The following is a 19,308-nucleotide window of genomic DNA, read 5'->3' as shown; positions in this document are numbered from 1 at the left end:
TAATGGTTATTCAGTTATGAATTTTTTCACACATCTGTAAAATACTTTGTTTGATATTGACTGTTGTAAAGACAGACGTCATAGTAGCATAACAGATCTGCAACTGTTCTTTTCACTTCACAGGTCAAAACAGTTATCCCTGACTTTTTGTAAAAGGGAAATTGTACAGAATTAACATGTAGCAATAAAACAAATGCTTGATGTAAAGCTAATAAATAACGCCTGTATGAGGAAAAGAGATCTGATTTTATGTTTACAGTTAAACAAAAACAGCAACAACAACAACCACCCAATCCACTCGGAGGAAAGTTGACCAAAGAAGGTCCCATACTGCAGCCCACAAAACCCAAACCATCTGTCATCAGAGACCCCAGGACATCCTCAAAGATCCCACACGCCTTACAGCAGCACAAGACACCTTAGATGGTCCTATATTAAATTATAGCACAGCAAATCTTTTAATTCATAATAAACAAGCTAACAAGAAGCTGGATGCAGATTTGCCATTTACAAAAGATGGATGTAGCCTTTGGGTCTGAGATGTTCAGTCAGTGTAGAAGTGCTTTAAACTCCTCGGGATCTAAACAGAAGACCAACTGTATACAAGACTCGGGGAAAACTATAACATCCATTCATCCACCCACTCTATCACCCTGTAAGAGGGGCCCATCCCAACTGTCACAGGGTGAGAGAAGTGGGGCACACACAAGACGGGTGGTCATTCAATCACACCTTCAATTTAGGATGGCTATGCCTTTGCTTGTTTTTGTACCGTGGGAGGATCTCTGCATAACCACGAAGAACCATGTAGACACAAGAAGAACATGCAAACAGGGCGCAGCTGGCTGCTCAATTCAAACCAACAAGCTTCTTGATGCGAGGCGACAGCGCTGACCACTGCACCACTCTGCCCCACAAGTTCTCGCCGTGCCGTCTTATGCACGACAACATGGTGAAAAATAACACTTCACTACCAGCGCCTGAATTTTTACAGAAATAGAAATGATGACAAAATGCTCATTGAATTGAAATTAGTTGCATTCATATCTTCTCTTACTGTTGGAGAGATGATCCAGTGTGAGTCCTGCATTTCTTTCTCTCTGTGATTGAAGTCCAAATAATTATTGATAGTACAGAAATGTCTAAACTGAGTCACTGCACACATTCAATTCACACTGACATGCTTTGACCTACACATCTGGTCCTCACAAACGACAAGATGGCAGACCTGGAGCTTCACAATGAAGTTTATTTTCTATAGAACCTATGGGGGTGTCCACTTTCTCACCCATCGCTCAGTAAGTATGAGATTGAATTTCCAATAATCTTTATGTCATTGTTTATAGATTTAGTGATGCAAATCAAATAAAGGTAATCAATTTGCTCAGTATCAACAACAACTTTCTCAAACTTGTTTACCACAGAAAACATTTTTGCAAAAATATAAGTGGAATTGATTTGGTTTGAAATTAGAGACCCGGAGGAAGCTCGTCGCTGATCAAACTCCAGCTTTATTTGTCAAAATCAAATATTTCTTCAAATATCCGGCGGGGTTCTGCGATCACCTCCTCCACAGAAGCAGAGCCCTTCCCCTGCTTTTCCTCACCTTCCTCCTCAGTCCACATCACTCCACCACCTCCAAACGGCCACTCCAAATCCTTCACCGTTTTCTCCACCTTATCCATCGGAAGCGCTGCTGTCACCACCGGCTGTGACGTCCACCTCCACTCAGTCATGACTGACTCCGGTGCCGCTGTTGTTTTGGTGGAGATCGTGTTCCTCTTCAGGGAGCCGATGGCTTTCGCTTTAGGTTCTATGGTCCACGGCCGACTGCTGATTATTTGAGTCTCTGGAAAAGTTGAAAATGTTTTAATATTCAATCATTTAATTCCAGCAGAAAGCAAACAATTATTTTTTTTTTTTAAACAAAGAAAAGTTTAAGTGATGATTCACCATTGGATGCTGAAGAGCTACAGTTGGAGTCACAGCAGCTGCACACTGTGTCTGATCCATACAGCTCAGCCCATCTGCACAAAGCAGCAAAGACAACAGACGCTTTCAATATCATCATATCACAGCGTTTTTAAGAAGAGCTTCAGGGGAAATCTAACCTTCTGGCCTTTGTGTCGTAGTTGCAGGACTTGGCTGTGGGTGTAGGCACCGAACTGCTCACAGACATGATGCAGTGCATGTACAGCTGCTGCAGCAGATACAGAAAAAGCAAGTTTACTCTATTAGCTTTTAAATCGCTTTATTCAGTCAAACCACACTGACTCCCAGATATTCCCAAAAATGTTGTTTTTTTTTTTTTTTTGTTTTGTTTTTTTTTTTAATATGGGGACCAAATCTAACCCAATTTAATTTAAAAAGGGGTCAGCCATCCAAAACCACTGAATTTTTACAGTTACACATGCACAGGCTTAGCAAACAATTAATTTGCATGAAGCAAATGATTAACAGTGAAAGATGAGTAACTATAACAATGCGCCTGCATAAAGAAGCTCTTTGCTTGTTTTAAACATAAGACTTCTGCTTTACTCAAATTTTTAAATCAAGCGGGTAAAGGCACATGTCGAGATCTACTTACTTCTCAGTACACATGCAAGCCATCACTGATTTACGGCAAAGAACTTGGGATAAAATAAAGTACAAGAACATATGAAGCACATTATAGTCTGGTGACACTTCGGCTGACCTGGCCCATCATTCCCTTGAACAGGAACGCATCCACAGAGAATCTCACAGCATCGTTTCTGTACGGGATGAACCTGGAGCGCCCGCCTTTGCTTTCAACCATACATCTTTATCAGAAAGAGAAAACAGCTGACCATGGCATGATTTTTTTTAATAATGCTTCAGCTTTTTTGACGTGTGACATTCATTACCCAAAGTTTCTCACAACAGGGAATCTAAGCGTGAATGTGTGGGACTTCTCTGGAGTGGCATAACACGAGTGGATGTACAGTCTCTCATCGTGGGACATGGGCAGGGCCTCGGCCTGAAAGTACATGGGCTTTCCGAGCACGTACTGATCTGATGGGGACAGCCTTTCCCATTTCGCTAAAAGGAAAATAGGACAGTAAATTAGCAGTAAAGCGACAGGAAAAGCACCTGCAAAGCTCACTCACACTTTAAAAACAAATCATTTTGATAGCAGTTGTGTGAAAGCAGCTTTGCAAAGTGCTCAAACTGCAAAAATTCACCTGAATATCGACGGAATATCTACTGGACAAAGTATTTTCCAGACAATCTGCAAAATCCTTGACGTGTCAGTTAGGAGTAAAGTTGGTGCCAAAAACAAAATATTAGTAGCAAAGAATGAATCTCTGAAGTCAGCTTGCTACATGATTAAAACCTTGTGTTCCCTGGATATCTTAGCTCATAAAGCATCAACATATTTATGAGGGTGACGTCACCATGGCGCCACCAAGCAGTTTGTTTGTTAGCAGCATGACTCAAATAGTTATGAACACATCTGGATGAAATGTGGCACCAACTTAAGAAATTAATGTTTCTATTCAGATCTGGATTCAATCACTATAGGGAGGATTTTTTATCTTTATGAAATACAACAAAACTGGACATTTAACTTGTGATCTTCATAAACACATCAAATTGAAATAATTAAATGTTTGGTAATCTAAATAAAATACATCATTATTCCAGATATAAATGTCCTCCTGGATCCAAAGACTCATGATTAGTGTGGAGGTGTGTACTAGGATACTGTGCTTAAAGAAACAGTGACTCAGCAAAACCACACGAGTGATTTTGACATTAATCTGTTTCTAGCACCTGCACAGAGTTGCAAGCTTTGCATTTGTCACATTAACATCAAGGTCTTGCTTCTGAATGATATTGAAAAATGTTTATCAAAAATTAATTTAATTTGATAAACAAAGACCACCAAGAACCTCAGAAATCCACCGGGGTTTAATAACTGCACACATTTCTGTAGGTTTACCGTTTCGTGGCGTCAGACTGAATTTAGCTCCGTTCTTTACTCGTTTGAAGAGCCTGCGTATGGGCACCTTTGGTATGTAGCCAATTTTGTAGGTGTATTGGTACCTAAAAGGTTGTTAGCATTAAAAAAAAAATAATGGAAAAACAGCATTAATAAACAGTTTGTGTGTTATGAATAAGTTTCTGTCTGTCCTCAATTTAATCTTTTAAGCTCACCTGTTAAAATAACATGACACAGGTAGGTTGAAGGGCACCACTCGCCTGATTGGTCCTTTGAGTCTCGGTGGGTCGTAACGAAGTGTGTTTGAATAGACAACCTGGTTATCAATGATCTGCAACCAGAATTTTTATATTAACATTTAAATAAAACTTTGTCTACAGTTATGAGACAGGCTTTTATGGCTCAGCAGTGAGCTGAATGCCAACAGTGAATCACAGCAGGTGTAGACATAATCTTACTCAACATGTAATCCTAATCTTATGACTGAAGATTTAGTCAAAAAACTAAAATTCAAATATAAATTACTGCAGTACATGAAAATGTTATGGAAACATACATTTAAACTACTTTTATTGAAATATATCTATTGTTTTCTTATTTGTTCAATAGGAATATGAAATCTTACAGTAATGCTGACATCATCGGGTGTTTTGTGTCACCTGACCAAAACTCCAAACACTCAAAAAGGTTTATCTGACTGGTGTCCTACTACAGAGCCCCTTAGTGGACAAACGAGGGTATAAATATATAAATATGTCCACATCTTTCCAGCACAGAAGATTTCTCTATGCAATCAGATGAATAGTGCAATACTTTGATTAATTTGTGTGACAGAAATAAGTGCATATACAGACCGGTCATTGAAGCTAGGAACAGGGGGGCAAAGACTTGTCCTCCAGCTCTCAGTAAATATGTGTCCTTATGTTCTGTTAATAAATTTGCATTCATTGTGACTTGTTTTGCGCTACATATTTAGCATTTTGTGTTTTATTTAAAGGCAGATTTATTGATTAATAAGTCACTTGTTTAAGTTGGACTTTTGGCAGATTCTGTTCTGCATGGTTCTTGTAAAAACAAAAAAACAAACAACAATCTCTTCCAGTATTTTTTCCCCATTTTGTGATCTTATTAAAGATGAATACGCTTAAACAGCAGCACAAAATTCCTGCTCTGAACTAAAAAAAATAATTTTACCCTGCCTGTGCCAAGAAAAAGTCAGATATTGTTGAAATAGTATAATGGATGCTTCTGTATGCAACTCCAAAGATAGACATATTTATAGCTCATCTATAATTTTTCTTTTTCATATTTTCTGTGTGTGTGTGTGTGTGTGTGTGTGTGTGTGTGTGTGTGTGTGTGTGTGTGTGTGTGTGTGTGTGTGTGTGTAACAGTAACCCCTGTGAGCCAAAGGTCCAGTTTAACAGTTTCCCCCCCGACTCTTGGCTCGGTGTGACGTCATAAAGTTAGTTCCTCTGGCAGTGAGTACAGAAAACCAATCGCCTCCTGATCAAGCCTACATTTGCCAGGGGGAACCAATCAGAAGCAAGCTTTTTTTAAAGTGAGGTGAGGCATCTTGCTCCAGACAGAGGGTGAACTTGGGGCTGTAGGCCCGGTAATCGGTAAAATTAAACAAATCAAGCAAAGCTACTCTAGTGAGTCCAAGAAATAAGTAGTACCAGGCCCAGTTTAACCTACTGGAGCAAAGCCTGGCATATAACTGACATGTTCACCGTTTTAGATGTCGTCATTGGTGTAACAGTTCTGTGTCCACTGTAACCCACTAAAGACGCAAAACAAAGCGGTCTTTTTTAACTGGTTAATCATCTCGGACAAGAACAGAAAATCAGTATAATTCCGTTTTTAATTCTCTGGGGTCCTTTCTTGCCTGAGACTCACCGTGCGCTTGGTTCCACACATACCGAGGCCATACTCAAAATAAAAGTAATCCCTCGTGGATTTGCTGGCTGTGCACGTGCCCAGCTTGAGCTGAGACCGGGCTTCACCCGTTCCCAGAAGGCTCCTCTCCACCTGGACTTGCATCTTTGTCCGCTTACACGTAGTCTTCACGGAAACATCCGAGACGCTGGGCGGAGTGGATTTGGGCGGAATAGGGAGCAGGATGTCCCGGACGCGCTCGGGCAGAGGCTCCACTCCCGTGCCCCTGAGCGGAGAGAAGTACTCCTTATCCACCAGCGGCACTTGAGAGTCCAGAAACACCGGGAGGTGGAGGTACGGCGGCGAAAGGAGAGTCGGCGTTTCTCTCCGGGGAACTTTTCTCATCACCTGCGCTGTCTGCTCCGAAGGCCGAGGGGCCGCTGTCCCCGCTTCAGTGGACGCAAACACGGGCAGCAAGAGAAGGAAAGGTAGGTAAAGCATGCCCGGAAATCCCAGTGACATACAACAAAGTGTCCGAAAGGGCGGAAGGTTGGCTGTCACGGCTGATGATGCTCTCCTCATGTGGAGGTAAATTAACAACACCTGGCGCAGATGGACAGCAAAGGGCGCCACTCACCGGCTGTTTGAAGTAAAAACAACGTTTTGATGTTTTCCAGGAGGATCACCTGACCTCCCCCAGAATCAGCTGCTTTTTCATAGTTAATTAAAACGCGCAATCTCTCATACTATGAAAGATTTCCCAGTTACAGGCTCTGTTAGTACAGAAGGTTGCGTTGACATTTTGTGCTTTTACATTTGCTTTATTTTTCCAGCATTTTTTTTTTTGTCTTTCAGAAGTACAGAAGAAGACAAATATATTCAGTTTTCAGGGCAGAAAACAGCATGATTTTTGTTATTGAGCATCTGGTCATGGGATCAGCATCTCATCATGAAACATATATTTTCAATGCAAAATGCCACCAATTTAATGTCTATGATACAGAGGAACAGGAACAATTGGTACCCTGGATGTTTAGTCTACATTTTGGTGCCAGGCTGTGACTCGTCACTGTTTGTGTTCTAAAAGGAGTGAAAAGATTCACCATCTGGTGACAGATGTTCTTATCCTGACTGTTTCAATAACAGGAATCGATTCAATCTGAATAAAAAACCTTTACACTTCTACAGGTTGCATGCTTTGTAAAACCAACACATTTAACTCAATGGACCTCCAAAACACCTGCTGATATATACAAAGGACTGTTAAAGAAAGGCAGTAGTGATGTGCGATACCACTGATTTCCTTTCCGTCGAGTCGTATCGACGATACTGATCCGATACCAATACTCTCTACAAAAACTTAATGTTTCATTGTATTTCATAATACAATATATAATTGTATTATGTAGTCGTAATAATATAACTTCATAATGATTACAGGACATCAGACTACTTGTTCATATTGCTTAATAATGTAGAATTATCATGTAGAAATTAAAAACAAAACTGAAGTTTTGCACTATTTGAACACGTTGCCTGCCTGCAGCACTAAAGGACTCCGCGAAATTCATCTGTCTCCCCTAGCAGCACCTGTCCCTCTCCTCCTCTTCAGTTCGCCTCAACATACGCTCGTCATATTCTGTGATATGATTTACTCTGAGGTGTTTGACAGGTTAGTGGTGTTGACACAGCACCTCACTGTCTTGCCACATGTATCGCAAACCACGTCTCGGCCGTTTGTGGAGGTAAAATACGTCCACACATGACTCCGTTCACGCTCAGCCATTGTTGTGAGTGCCCACGCCAGGGGCTGCCACACATTTATACATTTATATTTCGCATATGACTGTGAAAGGCGTAAGAGGAAGTAGTTCCTTCCAATTTAGACGATCAGAATGATATAGTTTCTTTCCACTGTGTTCCTGTTAATGAAAAACTACAAATTTACCTCAAAGTACTAAAATACCGATATTTTAATATGAGAATCGATTCTAGAATATAAATTACTGGTATCGGAAGAATCTGCACACCACTAAAAGGCAGTCATATCAGTATTTTAGAATGTTTCCATCCTGCTCGTCAGAAACTTCAGGTCATGAAATAAATGCACAGAACAAAGATTTTAAAATGAAAATATCCGCAGGTGAATTCATGCCTCAGATTAATACACTGTAACTGGTTAATGCAGGTAAATTGTTACGATATAAATATGCATATGAACTAAATGTGCAGAGGCTAAAGAAAGCCTGTTTCACTGTGATTCACTGGGATTGGTTTGTATCCAGAAACACAGACATATCATAAAAATGAGCAAAAATTAATGAAGACAAAATATTATAAATGGACTCAAACCTTCAATACCTGCATATACTGAACGACAAAACGTTTTTTTTAATTTTGTGAGATTTTTGGATCCAACAGAAAATTTACCAGGACATTGTTTGTTTTAAACGTTGTACTTTTTCATGTGTGTCTGTGTGAATTTGGATATTACAGGATGGCTGCTGTGTTGCCTGGGATTACTCCTTATCCCCTACCCATCCCTGTTGCTGGTCACGTGCTCTATAATGTTGTACTGTGGACATTTCTGTGCAGAGGAGTTTTTTTGTTTCCTGTTCTCATGCTGTCCTCCTATAGGAGCCCAGCATGAGTAGAGGTCTCTTTTTTTCCTCTTGTACTTTCCCATTGTAGTGGACATTTCAGTGGTTTTTCTGTAATGCAACCGTTCTCTGACTTGTATCCCCATGTGATGTCTGTGTAGTGTGTGTAAGGTCGGGGGCGGGTTCATTCCACTGCAGGGCAACCTGCCACTGCATGTGGCGAATAAAATTTGAACTTGAACTTGAACTACACTGGTGCGCTTGCCTTATTGTTACCGATTTACTGTTAGAGTAAAAATAAATAAATATAGTGTTTTAAAAAAGTTTAGTACAGCTTTTTTCCGTTAGAGGGCGGAAATAGGAACTCTATCTCTGCCAAACTGCTTTATATCATTGACTATTCACCAAACGGAGTACAGAGTTAGAAGTGTGAATAATGTCCCAATCCAGTAGGGGGCAGCAGATGTAGCAGCGCCATTACACAAGTGAGTGTTGCAGCATTCATTGGTGAAGGTGAAGTTGAGTCCCAGCGCGTATTTTTCACCCGTGATTCCGCACAGGGAGGGCAGGACGCAGCTCTTCTCGTACAAAACCACACGGAAGTCCCCTGAAAGAAAGAAGCAAATCACACTGACACACTCCTCCCCGAGCCGGACGCTGACCTTTCTCGCTTCTTTTTCTCAGTTTTGATTCATTTAAATTTGACTTTCAGTGACTCGAGTTGAACTCACCTTTCTCACCCACGGCTCGGCTGGACAGGCAGAGCTGCCCAGGTGGACACTTCAGGGGGAATCTGATGCAGTCCAGAGGGGAGATGGTGGGGAACACACAGGTGTAACAGAAGAGGGGAACTGAAGTACAGATGTGAGTTTTGCATGTGAGCCACAGTAAAAAAAGTCAACTGAATCATAATAATCACAAAATACAAGGATGGTAAAAACGGATGTCTTTTAAACTGCTTTTAAAAATGTACTTCAAAATGATTAATCACCGAGATTAATCAGTGGTTAGAATATTTATTTGTTGCAGCCCTAATATGATGAAACACACTGCTTTCTCTTTACCACTAACACGAATGTTAACCACTTCTTCTTTCAGCTGCTTCCTTTAGAGGTCACCATCTGCAGATCCTCCTCCACTACATCACGCATCTCCTGCCTGGTATTAAACATCCTTTCTAAAACATATCCACCATCCCTTCTCTGCGCATGTCCAAACAAACTCAGGCTCGCCTCTTCTGATATATTAGCTTCTAATCCTGTCCGGTCACTCTCAGTGAAATCCTGCCTCGTGTTGTTTTATCAGTGCCACAGTCTCCAAACCATACGTCACAGCAGGTCTCACTACCGTCTTATAAACCTTCCCTTTTACTCTCACATGTATCCTTCTGTCTCACCTCCACCCACTCCACCCTGCGTGCACTCTCTTGTGCACTGTCTGTTAGCCTCAGCTATTTAAACTCTTCTATGTTAACTACCTCTGATTGCTAATGCACTTGGATATTTCTTATGGAACGGCATCATGTGACACAAAGAGGTTTTTTATATGTACAAGTAATACAAAGATCAAACATATTCATTACTAAACAAAAATATTTCTGTATTTTAAAATAATTTTATTTAGGCAGTTTTATAAGGTGTAATGGTTCCAGTTTCCCAGTTACATCTTTCTTCATCTCACATTAAAGCTACTTAAATAGTTCTTTTCCAAAAATTTCATACATCAAACAATGAGGGGAAAATAATAGATCTTAATTATGCAAGAAAATAAGGTTTTTTATATTAATGTTAACCTTGGAGTTTTCTGTCTGCTATAGCTGCATGGATTGTGCCTTTAAACACACGAGCAGAAGCATGCACACACCGTCTTTGCTGACTTACCCACAGCTGGAAGTAAACACAGGAGAAGCAGAGAGCCAAGCAGCTTCGACATCACTGATGTTTCTGTCTCACCAGGAGAAAATCCTCCTGCCGGTCGACGCTTCAGCTCTTAAAGGCGTTTCTTTCAGAATATTTTCTAGAATGAATCCGCTGTTTTCATCTTGAATTCAAGAAATCAAGTTGTTTTTTGTTTGTTCTTTTAATTTAAAGCTAAAGTTTTACAAACTAGCTTCACGCAGACGGAGCAGCCACAGAGATCTGAAGGTAAATCTCTTACTGGTTTCTCTTAATATTCCCTTAATCAACTCTGGGAGAATCTCCCACCCCACTCCTTATGATTAAATTAGACTGTTAGACTTCTGTTCGAAGCCATGGCTGCTTAGAAAAGGTCCATTCAGACTTAAGATAATCAACGGGGCTTTATGAAGAAAATCCACATCTGTGTAGCTTAAAATGTGGAAAAAGTGGAAAGTATTAAGCTTTCTTGAGGTTTTTTTTCTAAAGAATGATGTGACATGTGTCTGTACTGAGGTGAAGCAGGGCAGGTTTATTAAATCACATCTCATCTCCTAATGAAAGACGTTGAGTTTGGTGGGAGGGATGTCAAGTGACCTGCAGTCCCATGACGAGAAAAGTGATTAGAAGCAATGAACAGTCCCACAGTTTCAAACTGAACACAGGGTGATTTCATGTTTTTGCACAGTAAGATTTGTTCATAGTGTTTGCATTGAGATAATCTGCAGTATATGATTATTGTGTGTTAGATAAGATAATCGAATTACTCCATCTCTGGATACTTTTTCCTATTTCTGTTTTTCAGGCATACAAAAAGTCATTCTTTCCATTGTTGTTATTATTGTTATTTCAATAACAGATAGCCTAATTAGATCAGAATGAAAGTGTGTGTGTGTCTGTGGAGTGATACGCTGTCTTGAGAGAAACCCACAGAATTATACTGGTTTCAAACCCAGAGCTGAATTCTGTGGAGCTGCTGAAGATTTCATCCTAACAGCACAGGCGTTAAACTTCAACTCTTCTAGGAAAACTCTCCAGTGAGAGAAGGCAGCTCAAACAAAGCTCTCTTTTTTATTTCATCTCTCCTACTGTACATCACAATTTCATTGCACATGTACAATGACAATAAAGGCTATTCTATTCTATCAGGCCAGACTGCAGAATAACAGCCTGCAGTATTTAGCATGCGATTCCTAAATGCTGCAGTTCTTTGAGTGTCCACTTGATGATAGCTCCAGATGCCTGTTGGTGCAAACAACAAACAGACATACCCCATGGTCTTTGATTTTGTATTTTAAGTGTCAAAGATGGTGTTTTGCTTCTCCCACCCCAACCAATCACAGCAGATGGCCCCGCCCCTCCCTGAGCATGGTTCTGCCGGAGGTTTCTTCCTGTTAAAAGGGAGTTTTTACTTCCCACTGTCACCAAAGTGCTTGCTCATAGGGGGTCATATGATTGTTGGGCTTTTCTCTGTATCTACTGTACAATATAAAGCACCTTGAGGCGACTTTTGTTGTGATTTGGCGCTATATAAATAAAATTGAATTAAATTGAATTGAATCGAACAGTGCTCATTTTTTTGGAGCCAGAAGTTGTCGTATTTAACAAGATGATGCAGTATGAGGCTATCAGCTCAGAGTTTGGTTAGAATATCCATCCACAGATCAGACAGCTCAGACACACTAGAATTTAAATCTGGAGAACAGGATTTTTGGATGGGCTGTACCAACAGAAGAGTCTGAGATTAACATGAAAAGTTATAATAATACTTGTCGGTGTAAAAAACTCTCTCATCATCTGCATGATGGTGATATGCAAATGATGATCAAGTCAAAACTCTAAACTGTATGCCTGTGATCGTTGGACCCTCAGGCAGCCCTGCATTAAAAACCAACATGATTCAGTCATGGAAACAACTGCATGGACTCAGCAACATTTCCAGAAATCACAGTCTTTGAACACAGCTCTCTGCGCCATCCCCAAAAGCAGGGTAACGCACAACCATGCAAAGAACTTCTCTGGGGAAAAAGCTCGTTAAAAGGCAAAGTGGAAAATTGTTCTGTGGACAAACTGAAATCTGAAATTCTTACTGGAAAACATGGACGCTGTGTCCTCCAGACTGAGGACGAGAGGGACAATCTGACTTATTATCAGAACTCAGTGCTGGAGAGGCCTGCTTGCATTCCAGACTTTTCATCAACATAAAACCTTTGAAGCATCATGAAACAAGAAATATAACTGGTCCAGCAGCTGCTCTCCCCAGACCCTGGACATTTAGGGACTGGATATAAAAGAAGAGGGGCCACAGGACACTGCCACACAATCTGTCCCAACTTTTTTGAGACGTGTTGCCACATCAAATTCAAAATGAGCTAATATTTCCAAAATTGTATATTTTCTAAGTTGAAACATGTAATGTTTTGGTTTGTGAATAAAATGTGTTTTTTCTGAAATTTGCAGATCACTTGTGTATTAAATATCTATGATTATGTAATACAGTTCAACTAAAACTAAACAGCTTAGGAAAAAACATAAATAAGCCAAAGAAACAAGACTGTGCATGAACATTTTACCTTAAAGTGCATTTTCAAGCTGTTCTAATGTTCTTTAACCTGTAAATAGTTCCCCTCATTAACTAAATTAGCATCACAGCGCCCCTTGCTGGAGGAAGGCGGGCATGGCTCGCTTGTCGACCTGCTGACGCCTCATGCGGACCACAGCTGCGTCCACCTGAGCTGCAGCTCTCTTGCCCTGCAGGTCATCCAGCAGCTGCAGACATGTGTGTTCCAGCTTCCCCAGCTCACCCTCAGAGGACTTAAGACATCGTCTGAGCGCTGCACCGCTCTGAGAGACACACAGGAAACACATTTCAAAATGATTTTGTTTGTCTGAGGAAAAATGAGAGGTTAGAGTGATAAACCACTTTGCTTTTTTAATACAAGTGAACACCAGCCACTGTACTCCATAATGATAATGATACGAATCCTGGTAAATGTTCAGTTTGTGTTTATTTTTAGTCGTATCTGACATGCAAAGCATTATTAAGCACCATTTTAAAGACTGAGCTGAAGAGTGAGACTGTGCTTCACGCCTATCGTTCTGCTTTGAGGTCACAATTTATTTTTGCAAACTTTAAAATGCATGAGGCAGAATTTAGAAACAAGTCTCAGCTTCAGTTTCTGCAGACAAACATGCAGATTAGTTTCTGCTGAGTTCAAGTGCAAACTAACATCACCCCAGAGCATTCAGCTCACCCTGTATTTGGATTTTTTTTTTCTTTGTACAAATGTGTATTAAATATTTATCCATCAGTAATCAGTAAAGTTATTAAATGTTACCAGAATATAAAAAAGAAAACATGATTGGAAATATTAAAGCTGCAGATTAATTATGTTCAATTTATCACTGGTTCAGTTTGCATGTGAAAGGCACCGTCCATGTTGACACACCTGCAGCAGAGTCTGTTAGCTTAGTCGTTTCAGCACAAAAGGTCCAGCTGGCTTAGAGTACACTCCCAGCTTAGCATCACAGTGCAAACACACACACGTAACCTCAGCAGTCAGAGACTCAGATACCTGACATCAGGACGAGGTAAAGGCCAAAACACACTTCAGGAAGTATGATAATGAATGTGGCAGCCGAATGTGTGTCGGACGCACCTGAATGAGCTGAGCAGCTTCAGGTAACTGTGTCCCCGGGTGTCTCTGATAAACCTTCACCAGAGGCCTGTTGAGCTTCTCTCTGGACAGAAGATCGCCGCTGTACTCTGGACCCTGTGAGCAGGACAGCGTGAGCCAAACGTTTTCATGAAATCTCAAATAAACACGCTCCACACGCTCTCTGACCTGTGCTCTGCCGTGGCTGTGACGAATGCAGTTGATCTCCCTCTGCTTACGAAACATGGCCTGCCGGGTGGCTGCAGACGTCAGCGCCAGATTTTGCTACAGAAGACAGAATGATAGTTAAGTATGTGTTATTACTTTAATACAAAAATGCACTTCTGCATTAATTCAGGATCTTTTTACCTGCAGAGTGACTGTCTCTGCAATTTTTTTCACCAGGCCGTCGTTGACAGCGCAATGAGCAGCTTTCTGCCTGCTGATGGCGCTGGTTAGCGTCCGTCTGATGGTTTCTCTCAGTAGCTGCGACTGGTTGACCCTCAGGGAGGACGACTCTGAAGCCTTTTTACACTCTGCAAGAGAAGCAGGGGATATCCTATCTGTCAATTTTAATCCTGAGGACACAGGAGATCTGTTTTAAGATGATCTGCTCTTTCTCTGAGTGTGAGCAGGGACACTGGCTGTGTAGATTAGTGACCACACACAAAGCAACTAATTCGTTTAATTAAAGTTCTGGAGTTTATACTTCTCTGTTTTTAGGATCTTGTTTTGAAAATATATAATTTATGTGTGGTGTAAGAACTGTGCTGTTCTTTTTCTCACTTGTTTCATTGATATTTGGGCAAAATTTGCTCTTATTTCTTATATAATTTCTTAACGAGAGCTTCTCCTTGTCCTGAGTGTACCTGGAGTAAAGGGGCTGATGGGGTCTGTTTTGATAAAGGTCTGAGGTGCAGAGTCATGTCCTCCAGCAGATCCACTGAGAGGGAGCAGTTCCAGTACTCGAGCCCTCTCACTGGCACAGTCCAGCAGCTGTCTGCTGCTCTCACCCAGGGCCTTAAAGAAGAAGGCAGGAAATAATGCATTAGGACAGCAGCTGGCAGACAAATATATAGGTACGGGTTACTTTGCAGAGAGAAAAATGTGGTAAAAAATAACAATAAAAAGTTTCATAAAATAAAATATGTGAGATTTACAAGTGGGGGGTTTTTTCGACTGAAAATGCAAACCGCAAACCAATCGGTTATTTCACAGTGGCTACATGTATCTTTCTGTACAGTCTATGTACATTATTCAGTTATACTCTCTGTTCAGTGCGCTTAGCCAATGCTTGACAACAAACAGCCCATCCAGTTCAGGGGCATTCGGGCCTTTAGCTTATCCCAGCATCCCAGCTCATAAGGCAAATGGTGGAATAGACCCTGAACAACATGTCCCCGTCTATCACAGGGCCAACACAGAAAGACCTTCATTCAAGCTCACATTCACACATACAGCCTATTCAGAGTCAACAAGCAGTTCTGCTGTGGGGAAAAGCTGCAGCAGCCTAAAGAAACCCATGCAGGCAATCTTTCAATTCTTCATTCAGCTGGTCGAGGCATCAACAGCCTGGATACGCAGCAGAGTTTCAGTAACCCAGTAAACATAAAGATGTTAAGTTTAGCAACCTCAAAGATATATGCTACATGGCTGTTACTTCCTGTTACTCATCCCCTGAAATGCCTGAGCTTTAACTTAAAGGAACAGTTCACCTCAAAAGTGAATTTACATATGTTTCCTCTGGCCTGTAGTTCTAACCAACAAGACTGGACAACTGACTCTAAAACAGACACATCACCGTACCATCTTATCAGTGGGTCTATGCCTTTTCTTGAATATAATGCAACCTAATGGCACTCGCCTTTTGGTCTTCAAAGAACCAAAACAAAGGAACTACTTTTTTTCTACTATCTACATCCACCAAACTTCTAGTCACAAAACTTCTCACAAGTTTTTTGGATTTTTAAATGTGTTAAATTTAAGAGAATTCACTCGGCTCACATCGGAACAGTTTAGGTGGATAAACTGTCCCTATAAATCCAGCAACAACAAAATCTAAAGAAGAAGGGTGGAGGTTAGTGATACCTGAGCATTGTTGTTTTTCTAACCTCTCTCATGCCTGTGAGGGTAGAGTAGAGGGAAAACAAGTCAAGCGATGAAGACAGAGGACTGTAAATCACCTGAAGCTGGCTCAGTGTGGTTTTCAGTGTTCCCTCCAGATCCTGTTTCAGCTCAGCCAGCTCTCTCCTCTCCCACAGCAGCAAGTAATCAGCACCATCTCTCTCCTGCAAACGGGCAGACCTGTCAGGGCCTCAGTCTACAGCTCTGAACTTCATCAAATAATCCTTGGTGCTGGATTAACTCTCAGTGACACTGGAGGTAATAAAGATTTAATGCTGTATGTGTGTGAGGCAAGCAGGCAAGTTTTTGCACTTGAAATCCTGAAAATGATCCTGAGGTGCCGGGCAGAAAATACTTCACCACGGTTGAGCATCTTTAACACCAAAGTAGACAGAAGAATTTCAGCATTTTAAGTGTTGTGTAAGCTTGCCGTCTCAGTGGTGGATGGCCTCCTGGTTCTCCCCTCCGAGCTCTTCTGGTTGATGGTCAGATTGGTCCTAAGACTGCGCAGCATCCTCTCCAGATGTCCTCGCTCCCTCTCCAGCTTGACACCTTCCTCGGTCACTCTGCCAGCCTGCCTGCGCAGCTGGACCTCCACCTCCCGAACTCTGCGCATGTAGTCAGCAACTACAGCAACACTGGCTCCGGCACACTGCTCACGCAGGCTGGAAGGTGGGAACGGGGCCACAGGTGTCCTCTGAGAGCCACCAGGGAACTTTAAAAAAAGCTCAATGTCTGAGTCCAATACTCAAAAACATCAGTCAACTTTAAAAGATGCAGAAGATGAAAATCTAAATAAAAACAAGTGAAGGCTTTTAATATAGGAAGAGTTCGAAAATAAAGGTGTTTTAAGTCTTAAAATGTCTCAGAGATGAGAGTGTTAAATGAATTTAGCTCTGCCTCTACCAACAAGTGTAAAATATTGCTGATTTATAAAGCTGTACTTTCCTCCGTGGGCTTTTCATTGCTCTGCAGTGTTCTGTAAAGAATGTTTCAGTCTGTTTATCTCCTAAAACATCTCATCCTGGCTCCCTACGAGCTGAGATTCCAACCTTTTCAGGCTCATACCCCATAAATTTAACGTCTGCATGCCACTGGACTGGAGTACTGTTGAGCTCACAATGCCCAACACCACAGGATGAGGGCATGGATAGGGTGAGCAGTGGAATGTAGTAGTAGCAGCAGTTTAGTAGATTTACTTAAATACTTTGCTGATTCAGTTTTAATAGACTTTGTTTAAGTATTTCTCTGTGATTCTGTTTTTTAGATGCTTGAATCCAGGAAGAAAATACTCCACATCTGTGTGCACCACACCATTATTTTTGCTTTGCAGATTTTAAATCTATGAATATGTATAATGCTGTATTAAATAAAGCTATTCAGGGGTATAAGTAATTAAAATCACCTCCAGTGTGTTAATGCATTATGAGTAATTTTAATTTAGGTACTTTTAGTATATTTAGATGCTAAAACAGTTGCTCGTGCTGGGTTATGACATAATTAAAAAGACTGATTAAGTCTTTTATTCTATCTTAGTTATTCTGGTCTGTTATCACATTGGATGTTGTATGCATGTGTATATGTATACATGTATTTATGTCCACGTGCATACCTGTGTGTGTCTATACGTATATGCATGTATGTGTACATATATACTTGTATAGACAAGTGTATTTAAGAGTCTGCTTATGTGTATATATATGGATTTTTTGGATCTTCTTTACCTCCTTTATCTTAATTCCTCTTTTTTTTTTATTCCACGTCCCTCTGTTCAGCACTCTGTCCGATACTTGATGTCTTTTAAATTTGCTCTACAAATAAAGCTGCCTTGACTTAATTACAGAGCAAAACAGTTATTCATTATTATTCAATATGAAATGAAGTTTAAACTCTTGTGCAGTTTTCATATGGATTCCTGTAACTGTGAACGCTAGTTTAGAATAGTTTACATATATTTACTTTTAAAATCTATAACTTCAGGCTTTCACACCACCCTGGCACACTGTGGATCGTTTGTCTCACCATGGCTCCTGCACTTTGGGGTCTTGATATCTTCTGGTTGCAGACGCAGTCACGACTCCTCGGTCTGCACGCCTCCGCTCTTATCTTATCTCTGGCTGTGACTTCCGCTGTGCCGTCTGAGCGCTTTAGGCTTACTCCTGCAGCGGCGCTGCTGCTGCCGCTCCGGGGCTGGCTGCACGCAGCGGGCTGCCCGGCTCGAGTCTGCCGGACCAGGCGCTCAGCACGCCGAATGGAGCGGACCGTACCCTCGCGCCAGGACTGCGGTCCGATGGTAACAGAGCCGAGGGGAACCGACTGAACCTGCATCACTATGCTATGAACTGGCCTCATCTGTGACTGCTACCAAGTATCCAGGGTGAAAACTTTGTGTCATCTCCATAGCAACAGTAGCTAAAGTAACTAGAAACTCCAAGCTGTTTGGTGATTGGAGAGAAAATGGAACAGGGGACACGCAGCACTCAGTGTGATCTCCCCCTTAAACTTTCACAGAAACTCTTAAATGACTGAAACACAGCTGTGGCGCGTCAGTGCTCCTCTCTACTTCGTATCTGGTTCTTTAAAGGAAGGCGAGGACTGATAGAAGACAGTTTACTTAAAAACAAGACAAAACTATAAGAGATGTGAGAATTCTGCAACAGGTGGGGGTGGAAGTCTACAGCTTTAAGCCTCGTGCTTTTAAAGCTTCAGGAGGAGGAAGTCAGGAGCTCTGTGAATGTGCGTGTTTTTAAATATAAAATCTGACTGAAATTAAAATTTAACTTAGACAGTGCTTTAAACCTGCGTTCTCTATAATGACCAGCAGGGGTCGACTCCCTGAAGCCCCCTGTGGCTCCCGTGATCTTTGACCCTAAATGCCTTCCTGATGAGTTTATGGTTTTAGTTGATAGAATGCATTGTGAAGTCTCATCTACATCAGAGTAAAGTGGAAAATAAAGCAGTCTGCTTTAGCTTGTGCGACTTTGACTGACAGCACTGAATCACTCCTGCTGTATTACTGTAAATCAAAGTGTGCACTTTCCCACAGTGAGAGACTCGTGCTCACGACAGTCTGACAGCATCTAAACATTAAAGCCGTTCCTCTTGGTTGAGCTGTAATGTTAGACGCACACTTCTCAGGGTTGGTGGAACTGCTCACGTTAGGTTTGGGAATTTTTCTTCCAAGTAACTGCCTC

General features: G+C 41.3%; 3 protein-coding genes across 4 annotated transcripts; all 3 read right to left on the bottom strand.

Annotated features, from left to right (window-relative positions):
- Positions 1 to 127: 127 nt before the first annotated feature.
- Positions 128 to 6,663, bottom strand: zp3d.2 (zona pellucida glycoprotein 3d tandem duplicate 2). 2 transcript variants are annotated; one of them, XM_080895600.1, is made up of 8 exons: positions 5,861 to 6,663; positions 4,180 to 4,295; positions 3,965 to 4,068; positions 2,886 to 3,060; positions 2,696 to 2,801; positions 2,112 to 2,200; positions 1,954 to 2,027; positions 128 to 1,849 (listed from the first exon to the last, which is right to left on the bottom strand). In XM_080895600.1, exons 1-8 carry the CDS (start codon positions 6,419 to 6,421, stop codon positions 1,512 to 1,514), a joined length of 1,563 nt encoding a protein of 520 aa, XP_080751726.1. In that variant the 5' UTR covers positions 6,422 to 6,663; the 3' UTR covers positions 128 to 1,511. The 2 variants fall into 2 exon arrangements, with proteins under 2 accessions (XP_080751726.1, XP_080751727.1); XM_080895601.1 differs by having other exon boundaries at positions 2,112 to 2,197.
- A 165-nt stretch (positions 6,664 to 6,828) lies between these two features.
- LOC308406279 (uncharacterized protein) lies at positions 6,829 to 10,392 on the bottom strand. The gene is made up of 3 exons (XM_080897187.1): positions 10,320 to 10,392; positions 9,171 to 9,290; positions 6,829 to 9,046 (listed from the first exon to the last, which is right to left on the bottom strand). The coding sequence occupies exons 1-3, from the start codon at positions 10,369 to 10,371 to the stop codon at positions 8,841 to 8,843; spliced, it is 378 nt and encodes a 125-aa protein (XP_080753313.1). The 5' UTR covers positions 10,372 to 10,392; the 3' UTR covers positions 6,829 to 8,840.
- A 982-nt stretch (positions 10,393 to 11,374) lies between these two features.
- Positions 11,375 to 18,832, bottom strand: tektl1 (tektin like 1). Its single transcript, XM_080897186.1, has 8 exons — positions 18,137 to 18,832; positions 16,545 to 16,829; positions 16,174 to 16,278; positions 14,860 to 15,010; positions 14,360 to 14,526; positions 14,180 to 14,275; positions 13,994 to 14,107; positions 11,375 to 13,178 (listed from the first exon to the last, which is right to left on the bottom strand). Exons 1-8 carry the CDS (start codon positions 18,464 to 18,466, stop codon positions 12,981 to 12,983), a joined length of 1,446 nt encoding a protein of 481 aa, XP_080753312.1. The 5' UTR covers positions 18,467 to 18,832; the 3' UTR covers positions 11,375 to 12,980.
- Between the last annotated feature and the right edge of the window lie 476 nt (positions 18,833 to 19,308).

This window comes from Rhamphochromis sp. 'chilingali', assembly GCF_963969265.1.
Source record: "Rhamphochromis sp. 'chilingali' genome assembly, chromosome: 11".
NCBI lineage: Eukaryota > Metazoa > Chordata > Actinopteri > Cichliformes > Cichlidae > Rhamphochromis > Rhamphochromis sp. 'chilingali'.
The sequence above is the reverse complement of the archived record's forward strand: the minus strand, read 5'-3'. Positions and strand labels throughout refer to the sequence as shown.